General features: G+C 39.3%; 1 protein-coding gene across 1 annotated transcript; it reads right to left on the bottom strand.

Moving 5' to 3' along the window:
* Nucleotides 1-960: 960 nt before the first annotated feature.
* On the bottom strand, nucleotides 961-20,195 carry polr3a (polymerase (RNA) III (DNA directed) polypeptide A). Its single transcript, XM_063893961.1, has 31 exons — nucleotides 19,996-20,195; nucleotides 19,357-19,492; nucleotides 19,049-19,186; nucleotides 17,898-18,069; nucleotides 17,643-17,797; nucleotides 17,104-17,343; nucleotides 16,497-16,659; nucleotides 16,182-16,318; nucleotides 16,004-16,107; nucleotides 15,762-15,903; nucleotides 15,081-15,221; nucleotides 14,875-14,944; nucleotides 14,469-14,596; nucleotides 14,252-14,390; nucleotides 13,466-13,630; nucleotides 13,073-13,245; nucleotides 12,306-12,417; nucleotides 11,599-11,717; nucleotides 10,949-11,086; nucleotides 9,980-10,150; nucleotides 8,135-8,248; nucleotides 5,690-5,776; nucleotides 5,520-5,602; nucleotides 4,576-4,746; nucleotides 4,261-4,354; nucleotides 4,056-4,148; nucleotides 3,006-3,170; nucleotides 2,653-2,817; nucleotides 2,028-2,159; nucleotides 1,814-1,946; nucleotides 961-1,727 (listed from the first exon to the last, which is right to left on the bottom strand). Exons 1-31 carry the CDS (start codon nucleotides 20,037-20,039, stop codon nucleotides 1,579-1,581), a joined length of 4,173 nt encoding a protein of 1,390 aa, XP_063750031.1. The 5' UTR covers nucleotides 20,040-20,195; the 3' UTR covers nucleotides 961-1,578.
* Between the last annotated feature and the right edge of the window lie 301 nt (nucleotides 20,196-20,496).

Genomic DNA, 20,496 nt, shown 5'->3' with positions numbered 1-20,496 from the left:
CTCGCTCATTAGTGAAAATGATGTTAAAAGAATTATAATCTCATTAACATCTGTCAATTTAGATTAAAATTTAAAAGAAGATTCAATCAGATTTGTTCAATAGCTTGCATGTCATGTGACCCAGTGACTCCAATATCAGATATTATTGCTACTCTGGACAAATACAACATAAGCCTTTTTCATAGGAATTGTGTTCTTTTTCCGTTGTTTAGAGTTAATATTGATATGAAATGTAGGCTTTTTTTATTGATGAGTCTTAATACACTTGACAAGTAAGACACATCTCTTTTAAATGGGGTTAGTGTCATACAAAATAAAGGTTGGACTAAAATCTTATAGTCCAGTTATGAAAGTATAAGTCTGAATTGTTTTGGAGTTTAATATAAAGCAACTGGACTGTCATAAGAATATTCATATATAATATAAAAATGACAAAAGATCCAAACAGGGTAGTATTAATACCTGGTATGGATTTGGAGTCACTGTGATTGATCACCTTACATACAAGCCATTGAAATGCATTCCATTGCAGGAAGACAGCTGAATTTTCTCAAACATATCTATATAATATAGGACTAAAACCCATCAAAAGATGTGTAACCTACTCATCCAATGAATTTTAAAAAGTCTGCATGGATTTGGTGTCACTGGTTGACATGATTCAGAATCTATGGACACATTTCATTTCCTACTTTCCTAATTTTCAACATGCTATATGTTTTTTTCTGCTATCATCAACATTTGTATACCCTTTACTATGTCGATATTCAGATATTTCTTTTTTTTAATTTGAAACTTTGTAAAAAAAGAGTATTAAGTCAATGTCTGGTCAATTATTCAACCTAACCAAACCTCACTGGGTTGAAACGGGTTTTGAAACCTTATGTTACTACCTTTTGAAATTGATTGGCAAAACAAATTTTGCTAATCAGTTTATGAACAAATAAAAATACTTTAGCATGATTTTGTTTATTTTATTGGATTATATACAATATTAAATGAGTTGGATTCACACAGGATGGAACATTTCTACCTCAATGACTGCTGCTGTCGAATATTCTGTGAAAAGTATTTTAGTTTTTTAGAAAAGACAACCTGTAGGGGGTTTGCAGTCAGAATGAAAGACTTGAACCGTGAAAACAAGCATTTTATTCTACAATGCCAACATAAGTGCCAAACCAGAAGAGACCAATTCTTCTTTATGATAAAGAGGTTAACTTTTTGTCTGCTGCACGATTGTTCAGAGGCATTACATTGAAAGAGCATATGATGTTCATCACATCTTAATAACAGAGGAAACACACAAGTAAAAAAAGCCAAAAAGAAACATCAAAGCCACAGTTTTCTCCAATTTTAACAGAAAGAAGCAAGTCCACTGCCTCTTACATGCTTACAAACTGGTTGTGTAAATGCTAAGTCTTACACAGTCATATTTTCTGAAGATCTCCACAGAGGAAATGTTGTATTCATTGCCAGGCACTTCTGTATTTGCTGAAGAATTTGCTCTCATGGTGTCTGTCGACCGCAGGAGGGAAACATAACAACTTCAGACCATGTTTGCGCTGTCTTTCCACACTGCTATGTGATCAGCGGTATATGGAAGTCTGCATTGTCAAAGAGGAGAGGCCTTTTGACTGGAGAGGGATCCTTCTCAGCCTTGTGTAGCAACTTGAACAGTCCTGTTCCGATATTCATTGGGATCCCCATAATGATACACTCAGACACACCTGAAACAACAACACAGGAAATGTCAAGACCCAATTCAACAGAGAGGGAAACTCTAGTTCCATACAGAGACAAAGCATGTCTTTACCACAGACTGAGTCCTTTTGTCCGAAGTAGGCGGCATCGAAGAGGTGATCAGCTGTTTTCTCAAAGGAGGCCAGCATGAGGACACTTTCCTTCATTTTGGCCAAACCAAACCTGGTGATTCCCAGTATCTCGCCCTTAATGGATAGAACAGTATGCACACGTTTTAAATGACAACTTAAACTTGGAAGATATATCAATATTTGGACCGGTCATACCTTGTAGGACATGAGATCTGCTAGAAGCATGACGTGACGCCGATCAATGCTCATTCCATGGTTCACCATAGTGTACTGAATCTCATTTATGATGGTGGATCTGGCCGCCTCGATACCCAAAGTCTTCTCCACCTGGAAAAAATGCAAATAAAAGCTTGTTAAGTCCCTGCACAAGATAAATCACACCAGTCAGTTTAGTGAACGTCATTTAACATTTCACTTGAATGGACTGGCTCGATCCTTCACATAGAGATGAGGATACGTCTTTTAAATGCATCTTTTTTTTTTAATCTCATCCACCAGAATAAGGATTCTTTTTTCAGGAGTAGATTTAATTTAAAAGTCTCACTCTGCGAAGATAAGGATAATATCGGCAGCAGCATAAAAGCATTAAGCCAAAGACTTTATGAGGTTATTTATTTCCTTTGTCAGTATAGCCACTGAGCGAAGCAGCCCCAGCTTTGGTTTACAGGCTAAATGTTTGTGTTTTTATTACATTTTTCATCTGTCAGAGAAACAGAATACCAATGAGGAGGATGGCATATGTGGAACCAAACAAAGGACTCAAGCAGGGTGTTTGTCCGTGCTTTCGCACCTCTGGCTTTACATTGCTGTTTGCATTAACCTCGTATGTGTTGTTTGAAGTAGTCTTGCTTCCTTTCACACCATGCGTTGCCATGACAGCCCTCAGGTTGTCCCCCTCCACCAGCAGTTTGTACATGGTCTTGGTGCTCTGTTCGTCAATGTGAATCACAGCTCGGGAAACTTCAGGTATTCCTTGGACCACCACCTTTCCAAGAGAGAGAAAAAAAACCCTCCTCGTTTACTTTTCAACACATTTAGGAGCACCACTTGAATTAAGATTCAGCACAAAACATTAATACCCCTTCCGTCTTTGGAGTGAGTACGAATCAGCGCTTAGTGATGATTTCTAGGTCACAAATCTAATTATCCATGCGGATTCAACATGATTATCACCTTAGGAAGTTCCCCTTTCAACGTCTGCAGCACGTAGTACATGGAGCTTTTGCTGTTCTCTCGTGGAGACACACACACCACCGCCTCGCCGTGCACAGCGATGTCTCCCGGTTTCACCCGGAGTTTAGACATGCAGATGGAGTAACGCACTGTTTCAGCATTAACCTGAAAGAAAAAATCAGTCAAAGCTACCATTTTCTACTCTTCAAACAAAACAAAAAAGCACTTATGGATAATTTCACAATCCAAAACAAACAGCCATTAAACAGTGAGAGCACTTGGAGAGGAACCTTCACCGTGTGGAGGAAGAAAGACTGTGGTGCTTCATCAAAGGTTGTTTGTCTAAACTCCAAAATCAATGATAGGGTTCACAGATTCTCTATCTGTGGCTCTACATTATTTTGTCACTACGGCAACAGTATTCAACAAATAATGAGTACGCACATTAAAAGGTGGTGAATTTACCCTTTAACAAATCACCTGGTGAATATGCCCCCCCGTTTCCATCAAACCAGCCACTGGGGAAGAGTGTGATTGAGAACACATTTCCATAAATATCCAACTGTTCCTCGAAGACATCCTCCTTACTGAGAATTGGCTATTGTCAGGAGACATCAAGCATGTCCCCTAAGAAGTATACTTTCTCTACTACTTCCAATTATTTATCTGTGGCACAGTAAGGTGTAGTTACACAGTCGCAAAAAAATCAATCTGGAAAAGTTGAGAAAACTGACCCTGCAATGTCTGTTACACTTCAATATCTATGTTACGTTTGTTGTTTGAACCGTTTTTATTAAATAACTTAAGTCAACTTCCAAATGTTGTTCTCTAAACAATAACAACAAGGTTAATTGCCGAGGAAAAAAGGTCTAGCAGGGCGAGTTGTGATGTCTCCATGGTCCCAGATTAAGCCGTTACCATGGTAAACACCATGTGATCATGACGGGTAGATAAACTCAAGTTGAGATAACATTTTAAATGTGTGGAAGAGGGCATGCATTTGAAATATTCTGACACTGTCACAAAAAATAAAAACATAATCTGTGGTACCTCCAGTCGGAGCAGCCTTATTCTCTCCAGTGAGAGTTTCACCAGGATGAAGCAGTCGTCGGGTAGAAAAACCTCCTCTATGTACTCAGAAATCTGAACAGGACAGGAAGAGACCGTGGCTTCATGACAGCACTTTAACACAATGACCCATGTGGAACCACAAGTACAGTAAATCATACAAAACATATGCTGCCGTTTGGAATACCTCTCCTAGAAGGGTTTTCTCGATCCTTCCCTTTACCAGCCTGGCAAAGTCAGCGTCTTCGTCAACATCCAAATGAGCCGTAATTATAGGGGTGCTGAGTGGTGAGAAGAGGACTATCAGTTCATTATTCAACACAAATTAGGGATGTGTATTCATTACTGTGACACAAAGACATGGTGCTGTGGCCCCGCTGAGCTAATAAGGCAATGCTTCCATAAAAGGGGCTTAAAGCAGCAGCAAATGTCCAACAAAAGATCTGCTTCCTTTCTCTCCTCTGCTTATATGAATAAGATCTGCTGTTATTATCTCTCAAACCTGATGTTCTTTGATGCATTGATGATCTCTTTGATGCGAGGCACCCCCAGAGTGATGTTCATGGACGCCACACCAGCGAAGTGGAAGGTTTTCAGGGTCATCTGTGTTCCGGGCTCTCCGATACTCTGGGCACAAAGAGCCCCCACTGCGGAGCCCGGCTCCATCTGAGCTCTGGACGAGAAAACACATGAAAAGACGGTCTCATTATCATCTCAATATCCCTCGGGTGAAGGTGTAGATGTCGGGATAAAAAGAAGTCAATCACTAGACACAAATCTACTGTCAATCTGCAAGAACATTACCAAAGCATACAATGAAGGCACATTAATCACAGAATATCTTTTACTTTGAAAAATGTTTTGGCTTTGATGTCTTTACTTGAACAAAAAATAATGATCAAGTGAAAATCTGGTTTTAAATATACCATTAGCAGCACCAGCACTTTGCTGCCACGGCTTCTGAAATAGCAATGGCCTTCTCACCAGAACTACAGGGTTTGACATTACATCTTTGTACAGACCTCTATAGTTACCAGAGAAACCAGCAGGAAGCCTGGTGACGTTAGTGATCACATTTTTTCCTGTCACTACCTTGAAAGTTGACTAATGGATGGATTAAAATGTAATTTGGTACAGACCTTTATGGAGGATTGAACAGCTCTCAGAAAATTTCTCCCGCACAATATTTAACGTTGGAATAGGGGTTGATTTGATCAAAAACAATTATAACTTTAATAAACAAACATCTTTATTCTTGACCACTTTGTGCATGACTGGCAAGTTGTGCGCAGTGACAAATTAAGCAGAGTTTTAGACTTTGCGCTTCATTTCAGTCACTTTAAAAGCGACACTTTGAATGCATTCCGGGAAATACTGACTGAAAATGTGTGCCATTAATTTCATATCTATAAACAAAAACAATCAACCACAGAAAACAGCCTGTACCTCATGTACTTGTTCCTGCAGGTTTCGAGGAACTTCTCCAGCTGGGTGGGGGTTATGCGGTCCAGCTGATAGAGCACTTTTGGCTGAACAACAGAAGTGGGAAGACGAGCAATGACATTTCAGATCGCAGTGAGTTCATTAAGCACATTAACACACAGTGTGATGCCAACCTCGCTGGTGCCATTGTCGTTGATGCCGTATTTGTCTCGGGTCTTTTTGATCCTTTCTGAGATGTTCTTAGCAAATTTCCGTATCTCCTACAGTTCAGGGAAGAAAATGTGTCAGTTTCAGAGGGCAGGTGAAAAGGTTAACCTTTCAGTAAAAACAATGAGCAAACTGTGTGCGGTTTGAAACGATACACTCTCATGCAGTTGTTAGAAATTACAGAAAGTGATTCAAAGACAGCAATCAAAGCATGGATCTCAGAAAATCATTTAATTATTATCAATCTGTTCCAGTTCTTGCTGACACGCCATTCCTCGGGTCAGTTAAACCACACTTCAGCATGCTCGGTCACTATACCTCCAGGTACTTCTCTGAGCCTGTGTCTGTTAACTCCTTCACGAAAGGGAGGAAAGGTTCACATGAATTACTTCCAGCGCACCAATTAACTGCATGTAGCCGGCTTTGACTTTACATAATTAAATAAAATCCAAGGCAACCGTTTTTCTAAAGGGCGCCTAATTACCCATCAGAAGCTATCCTCATTAAAGCGTACTGTCAAAAACAAAACACTTTAATTCATGTTTGTGTGCTTATGAATGTTTGCTGACCAAGGGAGGTGTGCTGATGATCTTTTCTGCATTCTGATTTTATAATCAACAATTCAATATCCTTGTAATATGTGGCACTTTATTATAAACAGACGGTTTATTTGTAGTCTTTCAATTAAGAGAAATGCTGTTTTTAAATGTCTGTCTTATAAATTGTCAAATCATATTAAAGTTGCTTTTTGGAATTCATGTAACTGAATCTGTTAAAAATAAATATATACAGGGTTTTTTCGAGAAAAATATAGTACGAGGGCACAACGTCACTTCCGGCTAAAAATATGGCCCCGCCCACTTTCCGGCAAAAATAATGCAGAGTGAAGCGGCAAAAAATAGTTTTGTTTAGGTCTAAAAGCCGCTGACTCATATATTGCGCCTCAAACAACAAATAAATCCTGAGTTACGGTTTCTTTACTTCCTCAACAGAAAAAAGGACAGCAAAAGAAACGATCTATTTCAGAAATCACAGTTTCAGTGTAAGCCTGCTGCGAGCAACCCGTCCACCGGCAGACCGACCGGATATCGATGCCCTATTTATTCGGAGCTCCATAAAAACAAAGCTGTTGCTGCCGTCTGACGCTCTATTTGACACGATTTTCATATATTTTTGGAGTAATCATACAGTTTTTGACGGAAAAAAAAATACTGTTTTCTGGCACCACTTTACGGGGAAAGTTGGCAATTTTGGTCTTAGGGCGCACGCCGAAAGTAAGAGGGCGCAGCGCCCCTGTTGCCCGGTTTAGAAAAACCCTGATCAGAAAATAGTGTATCAAAAATAATGGTTGGAAAATTATATTCTGATGAAACTTGTGATTAGTCCAGTCATCACGTGAGGAAATAAATATAAAAAATACATCAAAATTAGCCGTAAAAAAACTAAAAATCACCCGAGTTGAAGATTGCGTCACTAGGATATATCAAACTATCACAACTGTGAAAAAAGTTCATAGTTACGTGCCCATGTCCAATTAACCATGTAAGATTTATTCTTAAAAATAGGTGGACAACATTGATTCTTTATTGTATTTACTGTTGTATTTGCTAATTGCTGTGTTTCCTGCAGCAGGAAGTTCTTCTTTTGCATCACATGTTTTTTTAAAGAACATTAAATGCTACATTATTATAATATTTTCTAAAACACTATCAGGAATTATCAACCCTTTTGAATGTAAGGCATAACAGCACATTCTCAGTTTGAGTTGTTTCAAAGGATTCATTTTGAATAATACAAATGAAAACAATAATGTCAGCTTTTCCCTTAAATACTTTGTGCTGAAAGTTAAAAAATCTCCTTCACTTTATCAGTAACTCTGCTCTGTGCTAAAGGTATTCATCATTATCTTGTCTAGGGAGGTTATGTTCTTGGCCTTGTCCAGTTTTAAGAGGCACTGTCAAAAATGGGGGAAAAAGACCTGGGAGAGTTTTTGGTGCAGATGCAACAATTTGTTTCAATTCTTAGCTTTCTAAAGCTAAACAACATCTGAATTTCCTCATGAAGTTGAAAGGTTAGAATGTTTTGTTTGCTGAAATAAATAAACATTGTGTAGATTGTTCATCACTGAAATAAGCTGTGAACTCTTGCAAAGAGTGCTTTGTATTTGTAATGTTCCTGCTACTCAACACTTCTAAAAAGCAAACCACTTTATCTTGGGAGTTCAGCTTCTTTGATTATGAGTTAAAAAAAAAACACTTCTACATTTTAAAATACTTTCATTTGGCAAACTGTCTCTCCAGTTAACCGCATATCCACGATGGAAGTTAAAGGGAACAGAGTCTCAAAGTTTAGAGTGCTTTTCATAAATATAAAGGCAAAATATAACTTTGAAAGACAGCACTGAGGGTTACCTCCAGGAAGACGTCTTTGCAGCACAGGAAGTCGGCTCTCTTCATGATGGCGTCAGCCGTGAGGACAAGCTCGTTCTGACTGAGAGCGGGCTCATTGGGACACGCATAGATCGCCTGAAGAGGAACAGAGAGGATCGTTAGGAGGCAAATGAACTCTACAGTTACTAATAGCTTCCTCACTCAAGGGCCAAGAGCTCCTGAAAGCTGATTCTCATTGCATCTGACACCACTCCAACTCCCAACACAATCTCTTTGTCATGAGAATGTGCTATGAGTTGCAGCAGTTATGATTACATCTTAATATAATCATTATGACCTCAATTCATATAAACATATATAGGACCATAAGTGATGGTACCATTACATGTCATCAAGGACTGCCCTACTATAAATGGATAAATGATAGAGGGAAACCGTTACACACTGAAGTGGTCCCTTTACTATGACTCATCATTTTAGTGTCGGTTTTTGTACATCAAAACACAAGTGGCATTTTGTAAGAGGTATGCTCCATAAAGCAATGGCTTGTCGATAACAAATTATCATGCAGCAGATGGCTTTCCTTCAGAGCTCATCATCTCGGATCAATCTTCCCTCGCAAATAGGCTCCTGCATTCATTACCTCACTGCGGCACACACAGGTGTCCTTTGACACTGATTGCTGACAGCAAATCACACCGTTATAACAAGAAGTCACAGAAACACAAGGGAGCTACAGTATTTCTTCCTGAATACAGTTTTAAATGGCTAAATTCTTACAATTAAATGTGTGTCCAACTTTAAGAAACATAGCAGCTAAGGTTGTGTTTCTTTATTACTATTCATAATTGAAGCTATAGGTTGTTTTAGTGCCTTGTTTAAAGAACTTCTACTGATGTAAACAAATCCACACAGCACAGTAAAAGATTAAGAACTGGGTTTGTTGTAGTCTGCTGTTAGGCCCAGTATTTAATTTAATGATATAATTGTTTAGAGTTCCTGCAAATGTATTTTTGTTGCCTGGGGTCTGAAATGATAAAAGGTTTGTGTTATATCAGCTCCCACCTGTTTTCACACGAGGAGCATCTCTGCTAATGAGCTGCCTTTTAAAGCTAGCAGAAGGCTTCCCGAGGTGGGAGAGTATTCACACTGTTTTTTTTCTCCCAGATCACCGGCATATATTATTCACATTTTAAAGGCTAGCCTTATTGAACCAGTACCAGTAAAAAGATAGCTTGGGTTTCTCAATTATTGTCGTACAGGGCTGGTGACTCATGTGCCTTTTTTCTGTGTCTGTTTTGTATCTGTGAGGTTGAACTTAGCTCAGGCAACACTAAACCACACATTCCTTGAGAGAGTAAAGCAATGAGATATATTACAAAAAAAGGTAATATATTATTTTATCTTATAAACCCAGGACTTACAGCAGCAGCTGGCTCACCACGCTCCCTTTTTAAAAAATATTCCCGCTCTTCTTTTAGCCTCACAGCAGCTGGGCAGATTCAGCATAATTTAAGGAAGTTGGGCTTGAACCTCTTAGACTCCAACTGTGACCTTCTGGTCTTGAGAAGCCATCTCCCTAGACTTTTATGTTTTACTACAAACAAAACAGATTAATCATTAAAAGTTTAGTAGTGTGTGGGGCCCATTCCTTGTTCCAGTTATCAGCATTTAATGTTTGCACCACAAACAGGGACTTAAGTGAAGGTTATGTGAGAAAAATACATGCGTTTGTGTACAGTTTGTGGGGGTGTGTGTGTGCAGGGAGGCAGGGATGCATCTGATGTGGATGATCTAAGGATAAGGAAGAAAAATAATAGCAGATAATAGAAATGAAAATGCCAAGTGCACGAACAGAAAGCTCACCCGGATGTTGTCCAGGACTCTCTGAAACTCCAGCGGCTCATCTTTTCCCTCCATGTCGGTTGGGTCGAGACCATCGCCGCCATAAATGAACTGGATAATGTCACCGGTGGAGCTGCGTACTGTCAGGTCGTACTGTGAGCACAGATCTTCCAGGGACTTAACCAGACGCCTCTGTCCAAGCACAGGCAGAATCACCAAAAAAGGTCATGTTGACATATCCCATAGATATGAAGAAGAAGGCACAACATCGACACTGACCTATAAATATATTTACATTTCAGTCAAGTGTGTGAAAATAAATTAGATGCAAACTAATAACCTCTGCCTAAAGTGACTGTTATCTTATTTGCATGTGTGGAGATATACATGGATTAATTGAATTGAAAAAGTACTCATTATAATGCAAAAAATGCCAAAGACTCCCAAACTCCAGCTCATATATGTGCTGCTTTTCAGTGTTTTGCATCATTTTAAATGTAATGTCTTTGGGTTGTGGATTGCTGGTTAGACCATTAGTTTGGAGGTCTGTTGATTCTTAATTTAAACAAACATAGGTAAAAAGGGTATGACCGCAGTGAGAGTGAAAAAAAAAACCCACTAACATTTAGAGCCAATTAATTCTCTCTTGGCTCAACAATATATGTGACCCCTTTCACATTTTCTATTTTAAACATATCAATTAGAGTCTCTCACAAATATAGACAAAGTTACTTGAGTCCCCTGAAGACACCTTGTGCGAACTTGTGATCGCCATCTTCCTCTAGTTCTGCTACTTTCCAATATTAAAAGGTAAATGATAAAGATAATATTATTTCTTGTAATATTATTGATGATCCTCTCTGTTCCCCTTAAACATAAGCTTGTAAGATGTGTTTTTGAGACATGTCTTTATTAAAAAGAAGAATTTGTGAATAGGTGCTACTACTTTAAAAACAGGATTGAACTTGGAAATAAATCCTCAGGCATTACCTGCATATATCCGGTCTCTGCAGTTTTCACAGCAGTGTCAACAAGACCCTCTCGGCCAGCCATGGTGTGAAAGAAAAACTCTGTGGGGGTCAGGCCGGAGTAGAAGCTGTCGGCCACGAAGCCTTTAGCAGCAGGCAGCTGTGGAGAAATGATTGTGAAGCCTGAATATTTGAAGGAATGGTAAGTGTGCCTACAGCTGATATTTCTGTTATCCAGTTTCAATCAATTTTGTTTGTTACTCTTCCAAATTACAGAAAAACAAAAAGTCTACATGGTGACAAAACAGTGATTGCTGTAAATGCACTGGTGATTTCAGATTTAGCCGATCAGAGGCTGTGGTTATATAATTACAAACCCCCAAAAACAATCAATGTCAAGGCACTTCAAAGCCGGTGAATCAGTGTGAGAGGGGGAAGCGGCCCCCCATTGTTGAAATCACACTTGAGAATACTAATAAATATAAATAAAATAATAATAATAATAAAATCGGAAACATGTTATGTGTCATTTCTATTGCATGGCCTCAAATAACAGCCATTAATTCAAACAACAAAATAAACCATTGTATAGAACAGCACAATAACTTGAGTATAACACCTTTGACTAACAATAAACAGTACACTCATTTAAATAAAGAAATTGGGTCTTACTTTTGAGTGTTTTTCAAAGTGAGGCAGGGAGCGATTCTCAAAACCATCAGGTACTCGAGAGCCACTTATGGCCTGCTGGCCCACACAGGCAATCATCTGCGAGATATTAATGAAAGACCCTGTGCGTGTACAGAGACGGAAATTGAGACACAGTACACAAACGCAAATAATAATCAAATAAGAGTAACAGAACACTGGATGTTCAACTGGAAAATAAGGACAATGCACATGTTCACCGCAGTTTTCAAGGGCCTCTTTTGTCACTTCTATGTTTATATCACAGGATGATAGGAGGAGAATAAGGTGCTTGCTTCTGAATAGACTACAGTAAAGGCAACAAATAGAAAACAGTTGTCCCTGACGCAGAGCTCTAAGACTGTACAATGTTGTTGTCCCTCAGTCACAGCTAAAGGGATACAAATGTTATGGCAGCTTATTACTTTGAATCTTACATAAAGCGCACAGTCATCTGAATAAAAACTGGTTTTAGTATTCTAATACCAACTGCTAACTGAAAAAGTCTGATGCTTTTGATAGAGGTCCTACACTGCCCTGTGGATATTTCTCCAAATCAATTCAGTGTTTACATCATTAAGTGGCTGAGCATTATTCTGTGGAGATGGTTTTTAGAAAACAAAGTCTTGACTGGTTCAGAGAAAACGATATATAAAAATCAGTCTTCACAAAAAGTTTTCCAGTCAGCTTACCTTTGGAGCCACAGAGAGCCATGACCAGAGGGCTGTTGCTCTTATCGAGCTCCCGGAGGCAGGCGCTGCCGGCTCGGTCTCTGATGACGGACAGCTCCTTCAAAATGAGAGCCTATTGAGAAAGACACAAAATAAACAACTCTGGTATAGTTTCCATCCATTTCATTATTCTAAGATTTTTTGTTTGTTGAAGCATCAGTGTTTGGGTTGATCATGGGTCGGCCATCGGACACAAATGCAGACATTCCATTGGCAAATAGGCAAGGTCGAACTGGTTTTCTTTTAATGAACAAGTTGATTTTTAATTTATTTCATTGTTTTTTTTCAGTGTCATTCATAGCACCTGTTGCCTTTGGGAAAGACTTGGTCCTGTGTTCATACAGTGAAATACATAAAAGTTTTAAAATGTATTTAAAAAACAGCAGGGCGAGAGAAGAGGAGAGTCAAAAGTGTTGACAAGCAGGGGATGCATGTTGTACCATAAATCAATTACATGATATGTGTGAATACGTGTAATCAGGCAGCTCTACAGTGTTGGTGCCATCGCTATTACCAGCCAGTCAGTTCTTTTAGCACACCATGCTCAGCCTTTGCTGAAAGGATATTATGAAGCATGCCAACTTGGATTCATATCTAATTCACTTTGAAATCTTTTACCGGTTCTTCCCTGGTCACACTTCTGATGACACAGCCCTGGTGTGTCAGTGGCAAATAAATGTGTTGAATTAAATATTTAAAATGAGATGAATATACAGCGTCACACCTACCTCGAGAGTCTCCTCTGCCGTGCAGCCTGGCTGCTGCTGCAGCTTGCCCGTGGCTAGCGCTTGGATGTATTCGTCACACTTTTTGTACCCATCATCCAGCAGGTCCTGTTTGGCCTTCAGCAGACCCTGGCCGGGTGTCACATCACCGATACCAATGGAGAAGCCACGGTTGGCTAAAGATTTGGATTTGGTAAAAACAACAAATCAACTGAAGTTATAATCAATATCTCTATAGATTACCCAGTTTGCAGGATCCTTTAGTCTGGAAAATGTATTAATCATCTTATATGTAGCAGACTTCAACAGAGAGTCTCTAATTTTATAAATGTTTTATATATATACACATCAATTCAATTATCAGAGAGAGTTGTTATAACCATGGAGACCACCTACAGAGATACACCGGAGCGAGTCTCGCCAGGCGGGACATGGCGTTAGCAGCCTCCAGCTGTCCCCAGTCCCTCAGCAGGATGTAGAAGATGTTCTTCTTAGAGCCGGACCCCAACGTACCCTTGTCCAGGCTACCGCACATTAGCTCACTGTTGTGGATCACCACAACTGAAAATGTGACAAGAATTGTCGTCATTAAATCCTAGAATAGAAAGCAGGACTATGGTGAATAAATCACAGCATGATGCTCGTCCTGAGAAACCTGGTGCCGTGTGAAGCGGCAGCACCAGCTGCTGAAAATTTTCAACTTGACAGAATTAATCCTGGCATATTTTGAAATTATATTTTCATTAAATGCTATGGTTTAGCTAATGGAAAAAGTAGCAAGGCTCTGTCAGGCAATAAGAAAATGTTTCCTTATTTAGTGTCTCCTAGAGAATATCAGAAGAAAAAACACCCAGGTTGTTACTTCACACATGAGAACACACTTTTCTTTACATTAACACGTCTCTTTCGAGCACAGTTCAATGCACTGAACATTCATTAGTTTATTTCATATGGGGTTTGGAATTCATTTTTCTATCAAACATATTTTTTTTGTTATGTGGCTTTCAATTATATCAACCATTCACTTCTCCTCTAATATTAAAACTTTATTATTTAGGGTTTTTTTAATGTTAAAAAAAAATCTGGCTTTACTCAGGTGTCTCCAAACCTCTTGAAAAATGTGATGATACATTTCATCACATAGCCAAATAAAACATTTTGATAGAGCACGTTTTCACTCACATGAGTCGTTGAAACAGAGATCCTCTCCCTTGCCACAGTACTGTTTGCCCCTGGTCCGCAGGTTGGCCTTGACCGGACAGTCCTTACTCGGCTTCAGAATGAGGCTGAAGATCTGCTTGCCCGTCCACAGAGCCATGGGCTGAGCGGACACACAGCAGAATGTTAATGCCAGGCCAAAGACATGGAGTTATGTAACAAGCTAACCACAGTGTAGTACCTTCATGATAGCAGGGCGGGGGAGAGAGATTTTTATTTTCTCATCTTGCCCCACAAGGATTGATGCCACAATCTGGCAGGTTTTTGATCTGTCAAAGAAGGTGTCCTTCAGCGTCAAGAGGTAGGCCCCTAGGAGGTAGAAATAAGCTACAGAGTTAATGGGAATTATATACTGAGGGTTTTGTATTTTTAGCTGAAGTGCTCCCCCATTAGGTAAAAAATGGTTATTGTGTTCCTGCAGATTACTCAAAAATTAAAAAGAAAAACCCATAATGAACATTTTCTTATACCGTCATAGCCAGTTTTCCCTTCTGGCAATGATAAATGATGCTGCACCTGTATCTCAAAGCAGCAGGACATCACAAAGAAGAGCACAGACAATGAATGTACCGCATCACCGCACTGACCTGTCAGAAAGTCCTGAATAGCAGCAATCAGAGGTTCGCCATTTCTTGGAGTGACAAGATTTGCTTTTGTCTGGAACGAAAGATAACAACTTAGGTTTAAGTGCAGTCAATTTCAAATGTACAATGGTTCCAGGGAACATCTTTTCATTGCTGAATGTAAACACTGGTAGGTGTGTGTATTAAGAATGGATTTTGATGAAACGTACCCCCATCAGGACGAGGGCCTCGGCTTTGGCTTCTTCAGTCTGAGGTAGATGAAGGTTCATCTCATCACCGTCAAAGTCGGCGTTGTACGGAGTGCACACGCATTCGTTGAACCGAAACGTCCTGTGAGGTTTGACTCTGGCCTGTGAGTTTGGGGAGAGTAAAAAATACACTCAGAGAACTTCAGAAAGAAGACTTACTGCATAGGTAAGCCATTTATTTTCTTTAGCAGTAAAATTATTCTTAATATTGTGAAAATGTCTTGGTCAACACTTGCCACATTCCATCTATTTGTTTTAAATACTGAACAGCTTATTTTTATTTAAAAAATACAGATGAACAGATTCATAGTTGTTGACTTTTGCAGTACTAAGATTTAATTCATGCCAGAAAAAAATCATCATATCGTTATGACAGATCAAATTAGCAGCGTTCAGCTTTGAAGTGACCCTAAAGAATTGTTTTGGCAAGTGAACTGTAGAGGATTCATAATGAGTAATCAATATGTGGGAACAAACAAAAGAAAACAAGCGCTGACGCTGTTGTAGACAGAAGGGGAGAATGTTGACGACCCGGAAGAGAGCAAAATAACCAAAGCATCTGGATGTACTAGAACAAGTTATTTTTAACCAAGGCTTTTATAAGGATTAAATTAATTAGTTATTTTCAAAAACCAAGCTTACGATGTGGGCCATGATGCTGAGTTTGTGCAGGGAGGGTTGTCGATTGAAGAGGACGATGTCTCCATCTATCATGTGTCTTTCCACCACATCGCCGAACCTCAGCTCCTGAGCTATCTTCTCACGGTTTCCATACTTTAAAAACCTGGCAGAAGACACAAATACAAAAATATATATGTTTAAAACTGAACCATGTCAGGTAAGCAATGATTTTTTAAATTTGCCTAAGTATCCGCCAGCCTTACCTTTTCATCTGTGTGTGACGATTCTGGATGAAGTTGGCTCCGGGATGAAGATCAGGCCCGTTGCGGACCAGTTTCCTCATTAACTCCAGATTGGCTTTGTTCACCTATAATAAAGTATCACACTTAGATAACTTTAGTCCTTGCATTGAAGTGGTTGTTTAGTGTGACGGAGGCTTACCTTCTCTGGGTACGTCAGGATTTTGGCCACGTGAACGGGGACGGCCACCTCGTCGATCCTCAGGTTTGGGTCGGGAGAAATGACGGTTCTGCCAGAGAAGTCCACTCTTTTTCCCGACAGGTTTCCTCTGAATCGACCTGAATTTTTCACAGTAAATAAATCAGTCAGTCTGCAATTTAAAATGTGCCGTTCGTTTTCTGCTTTTGGCATTTGGTGTTAGAGTTAAATATGTACACTGTGTCAACATTACAGAGTTTATATAAAACATTTAAAATCAGTCAAATCAGATCTCACATGTTTTTATATACACTTTACCTTGCTTTCCCTTGAGTCTCTGCACAAAACCTCGGGTCCACTTTTTAGGTGCCATGTTGAGGGGGATGCCAGAGAGCTCGCTGTTGATGTAAAGTGCACACTGCAGCTGGAGGAAGTCCCAGTCCTCCATGATCATCTGGGTCTTTGCTCCTGTCATACGGTGCTAAATGACGAATGTCTTTGTTAATATGGACAGTTTCCATTAAATGAAGATGTCTTACAGCTGCATTTACAATGTTTTTGTACTGCAAAGCTGATAAAAAATGTTCAGATCAAGGCCTCAACAATCAGCCTATAACCCTCAGTAATGTAAGTGTTGCTATCATTTGTTAAGTCTATTTTACAAACAATAAAACTCTAAATAGGCAATTTTGAAGTCATAAAAAACAGATTTCCACTCTTACAGATAATATTAGACCCAGAGTTTGGCCACTGGATCTTTATTTGCGGAGCTGTATGCTCACCAAAACAATAAGATGCCCACCACAGCCCATTATTTTTTTAATAAGACCAATCTTCTAGTTTGCCTGTCTTCAAAACAATATGCCAAAGCCCTACAAGTCCCTTTAGACATCCAGCCTTACCATCTTCAATAATAGATACCAACCTTTTTGATGACATCGTTGAGGAAGATTATCTCCGTAAGCTTCATGGTGAGGTCGTCCTCGTTGGTGCCTGACTTCAGGTCGCTGACCACAGAGGGCCGTATGCAGAGGGGGGGCACCAGGAGGCGGGTGAGAATGAGGTCCGCGGGTTTCCCTGCCTCAGGGTTCATCAGCAGCAGGGGAATGTCTTCTTGTGGAATCCTCTTAAACATGTTTAGCACCACCAGAGGGTTCAGGTTCTCCTAAACAGGGAGTAATAATAATCAAAGGCAAAATACTGGACTGTGCAGGACTTCCATATACTATATATAAGTTATTTGAGTATTATACCAATGATAATAAAACATTTTACAATTATGGGAAAGTTCTCAATGAACATATAGTCGGTAAATAATAGAATAAGACTAAGAATCTGACTAACAACGTTAACACTTACAACAAAGTTTGACATACAGCTCTAATAGGGCTTTAACTTTTCAGGCTCCTACCACAGCATGGTAACACTTAATAAGACCCAATGCACAACTGTAAAACCTTGTACCTGTGCTCTGGTCAGCAGAGGCTCCACCACTTTGTTGTGTTCAATGGCAGTGTCGAAGGACTGCAGGAAATCTGACACAAAAACATCCACCACCTTCTTGTTTGTTTTGTACTTCTCATGGATGATCTTTAGCAGGCCACACTTTTTCACTGGTCCTGAAAGTTTAAGAGACACACGACTCAGCTTTTCCAGTTATTGAATCAGAATGAAACGCATGAAACATATTTTGCAAAAATGAAAAATGGCTCTTTTTACCATTGAAAGCAGCACAATTCAGACAGATTGACTTTTTGCGGCATTTATCAGAGATCTTCTTCTTCAAGCCTCGTTTCTGGAGATAGGCCAGGTTGGGCCTTTTTAACATATCCATGAACAGCAGTTTGTCCTCTTTTGACAGCATTATGCTCGAGCATGTCTTGCAGATCATCTGGAGACAAAATACAATGATCACATGAAGGTGGTAAAACATTATCTTGCATAGATGATTGAATTATTAAGAAGGTTAACTTATGGTATAATTGTTTATGACGTAAAAAATACAAAAGCAATAATTACTGAAACATTCAATACATATACAAAAGTGTGGACAAACTACTATTATTGGAGAGTATACACATATTCGCTTGTTTACATATTTACTTGAGAGTTAAAGGGTTAAATGGACTGAATTTTTTCAGTGCTTTTTTTTAATCTCTGTGACAAGGAGTCAGCATTCGCCCATTGACCCACATTCATGCAGAGGCAGCTATACAAGGAGCCACCAGCTCAGGGGAGACTAAGATTCACACACCACTGGCCATGCCATCGCAGGCACTTTTAGTATTTTGCCAAAGGACACTTTTAAACTGCAGCCTAACCACCAACCCTACAGCTGACCCACTGCCACAACATTAGCTCAGTAGCTTGCCAAAAACAATGCATTCCTAGTGTTATCATTTTGATACTCTAGTGACACCTAGAGGAAAAATATACTTATGCTTTTTTCCAGGTAAACTTATATTAAACATTTAATATATCAATGCTTTTTCTTGCAATGTGTAACATAGGCTTCATAAATGTTGGTCTCACTATTGTTCAGCTGACAATTTAATACAGCCTTACACAAATGTAGTGCCCAAGGAAAAAAAAAATACTGTATACCATCTACTATCTCAGGTTTGTTTGTTACAAGAAGGCTTAAAAAAAATGTACGCCCGTTTAGTCATGAAACTTAGTAAAAGGATGAGGCAGGTGGTGATGAAGAACTCATTCAGTTTAAGAGTGGATCTGAATCCCATGGCGCAAACATATAATATATATACTCTTGGTCGACTTTGCGAGAAAGGGCAATTGTCGTTGGCAGAGGTCTGCGCTCTTCAAGTGCCTTTTTAGTTTAACCGTTGTATTATATTAGACTGTGAACTCACCTGTAGGATTCCTATGATAGCTTTAAAATAGCCGACATGAAAACATGGCAGCTCCAGATCCAGGTAGCCATAATGTCCCAAGCAGTCTGCCAGATTCTTCCCACATGTCAAACACGGTCTGTCTTTCTCACTGGTGCCCTGCAAGAACACAAGAGCAGAGGGATGAGCCCATAGCGTGATGTTGGACTACAGGTAAATGAAATCAATATCTGAAATAAGTGACCACGTTGTTGCATATTTTTTTAGTGACAAGGGTTATTTTCTTTCCCTGCAAATAAGAAGTGCAAAAGAGAGTTTCTGAGTCATACCATGCGGTGGTCCAACACTCCATAGGGCAGTGGAGTGTGTTTGGTATCTTGGCTGTACAGATTCTTACTGACCACCTGTATGTGGGCCTGCTTACGCATCTGTTCAGCAGATTTCATGCCAAAGCAGATGTGGCTTCTGTAAATAAGCACAAAAAGTAACGATTAAGCAAGGAATATCCCACAGTGCAAGATCAGCTGCACTGGTTAACCATTGACAAACAACAGGTGTTGCTGTTGCGAGATATTGTTTTAACATGTGTGCATGAGAAGTGAACAGGAACAGAGTCTAACAACATATTTAATTGAATGCAAATTGTGGTAAATGCATTGTAACTCTAACGCTATCGTTGATGTCAAATTTAATTACGTACATAATTGAATGTGCTTAAACGTCACATTTTAACTGAGTTTGACAGAATGTCGCGTTGTCTTTTCTACAGCGCATTTGTAAACTGGCATTAACTTATTTATCAGAACAACAACTAGCTAACAGTAATTAACTTAATTATGAGTATCCTTTTTCATATTAACCCAACTTTAAGTTAACACTGTCAATATTTGCTTTATTGCAAACTCTCCGACACCGGCTAAAAGGTGAGCTAGTTAGCTAGCAGTGTTTCTCAAGTCTGTTGGACTCACATTTTTTTGGCCACATCTGTCTCTCTGAACTGTTCCTTCACCATTTTGGCAACTTCTCCTAACCATTAACAGCTAAATTAATGTTATCGTAATTTTGTCCTCATTCCAGCAGGCCAGGCTTCACTTGCAGCCAGCACGCTGTCACTTCATTTTGATATGTTGTGGAAATGCTAGCAGTCAGCATCATGCAATGTGTTGATAGCATGCGTAACGCTGCTTTCATCGTTAATCGGAAATCTAGCGACTTTACTCGCTAATGTTTAAAAAGCACATTTTATACTGAGTTTAGTTATATAAAATGATTTAGTTTATTGTTCTTTTCATTAATAAATACGTTAAAGTGTGTTGACTTGGATTTTAAGCCTATGTATAACGCATGTTTATGATTTATTGTCTTGAAGTATGTATATTACAAGAAGTGCCTGAAAGCAGCACACGCGTCTGGACAACGACAGCAAGAAAGAGAAGGCACAGGGGTACGAGCACGATCAGTCTCAATCA

The sequence above is a fragment of the Eleginops maclovinus genome, chromosome 10 (assembly GCF_036324505.1).
Source record: "Eleginops maclovinus isolate JMC-PN-2008 ecotype Puerto Natales chromosome 10, JC_Emac_rtc_rv5, whole genome shotgun sequence".
Taxonomy (NCBI): Eukaryota; Metazoa; Chordata; class Actinopteri; order Perciformes; family Eleginopidae; genus Eleginops; species Eleginops maclovinus.
This window is presented reverse-complemented; position numbering and strand designations above follow the sequence as displayed.

Coding starts and splice junctions, on each gene's coding strand:
- polr3a (XM_063893961.1), bottom strand. CDS start 20,039: ATGGTGAAGGAACAGTTCAGAGAGACAGATGTGGCCAAAAAAAT. Junction 15,904..16,003: donor CGTCACACACAGATGAAAAG/GTAAGGCTGGCG, acceptor GTCTTCTGCCAG/GTTTTTAAAGTATGGAAACC. Junction 5,777..8,134: donor GCAAAGACGTCTTCCTGGAG/GTAACCCTCAGT, acceptor CCTGAACTGTAG/GAGATACGGAAATTTGCTAA.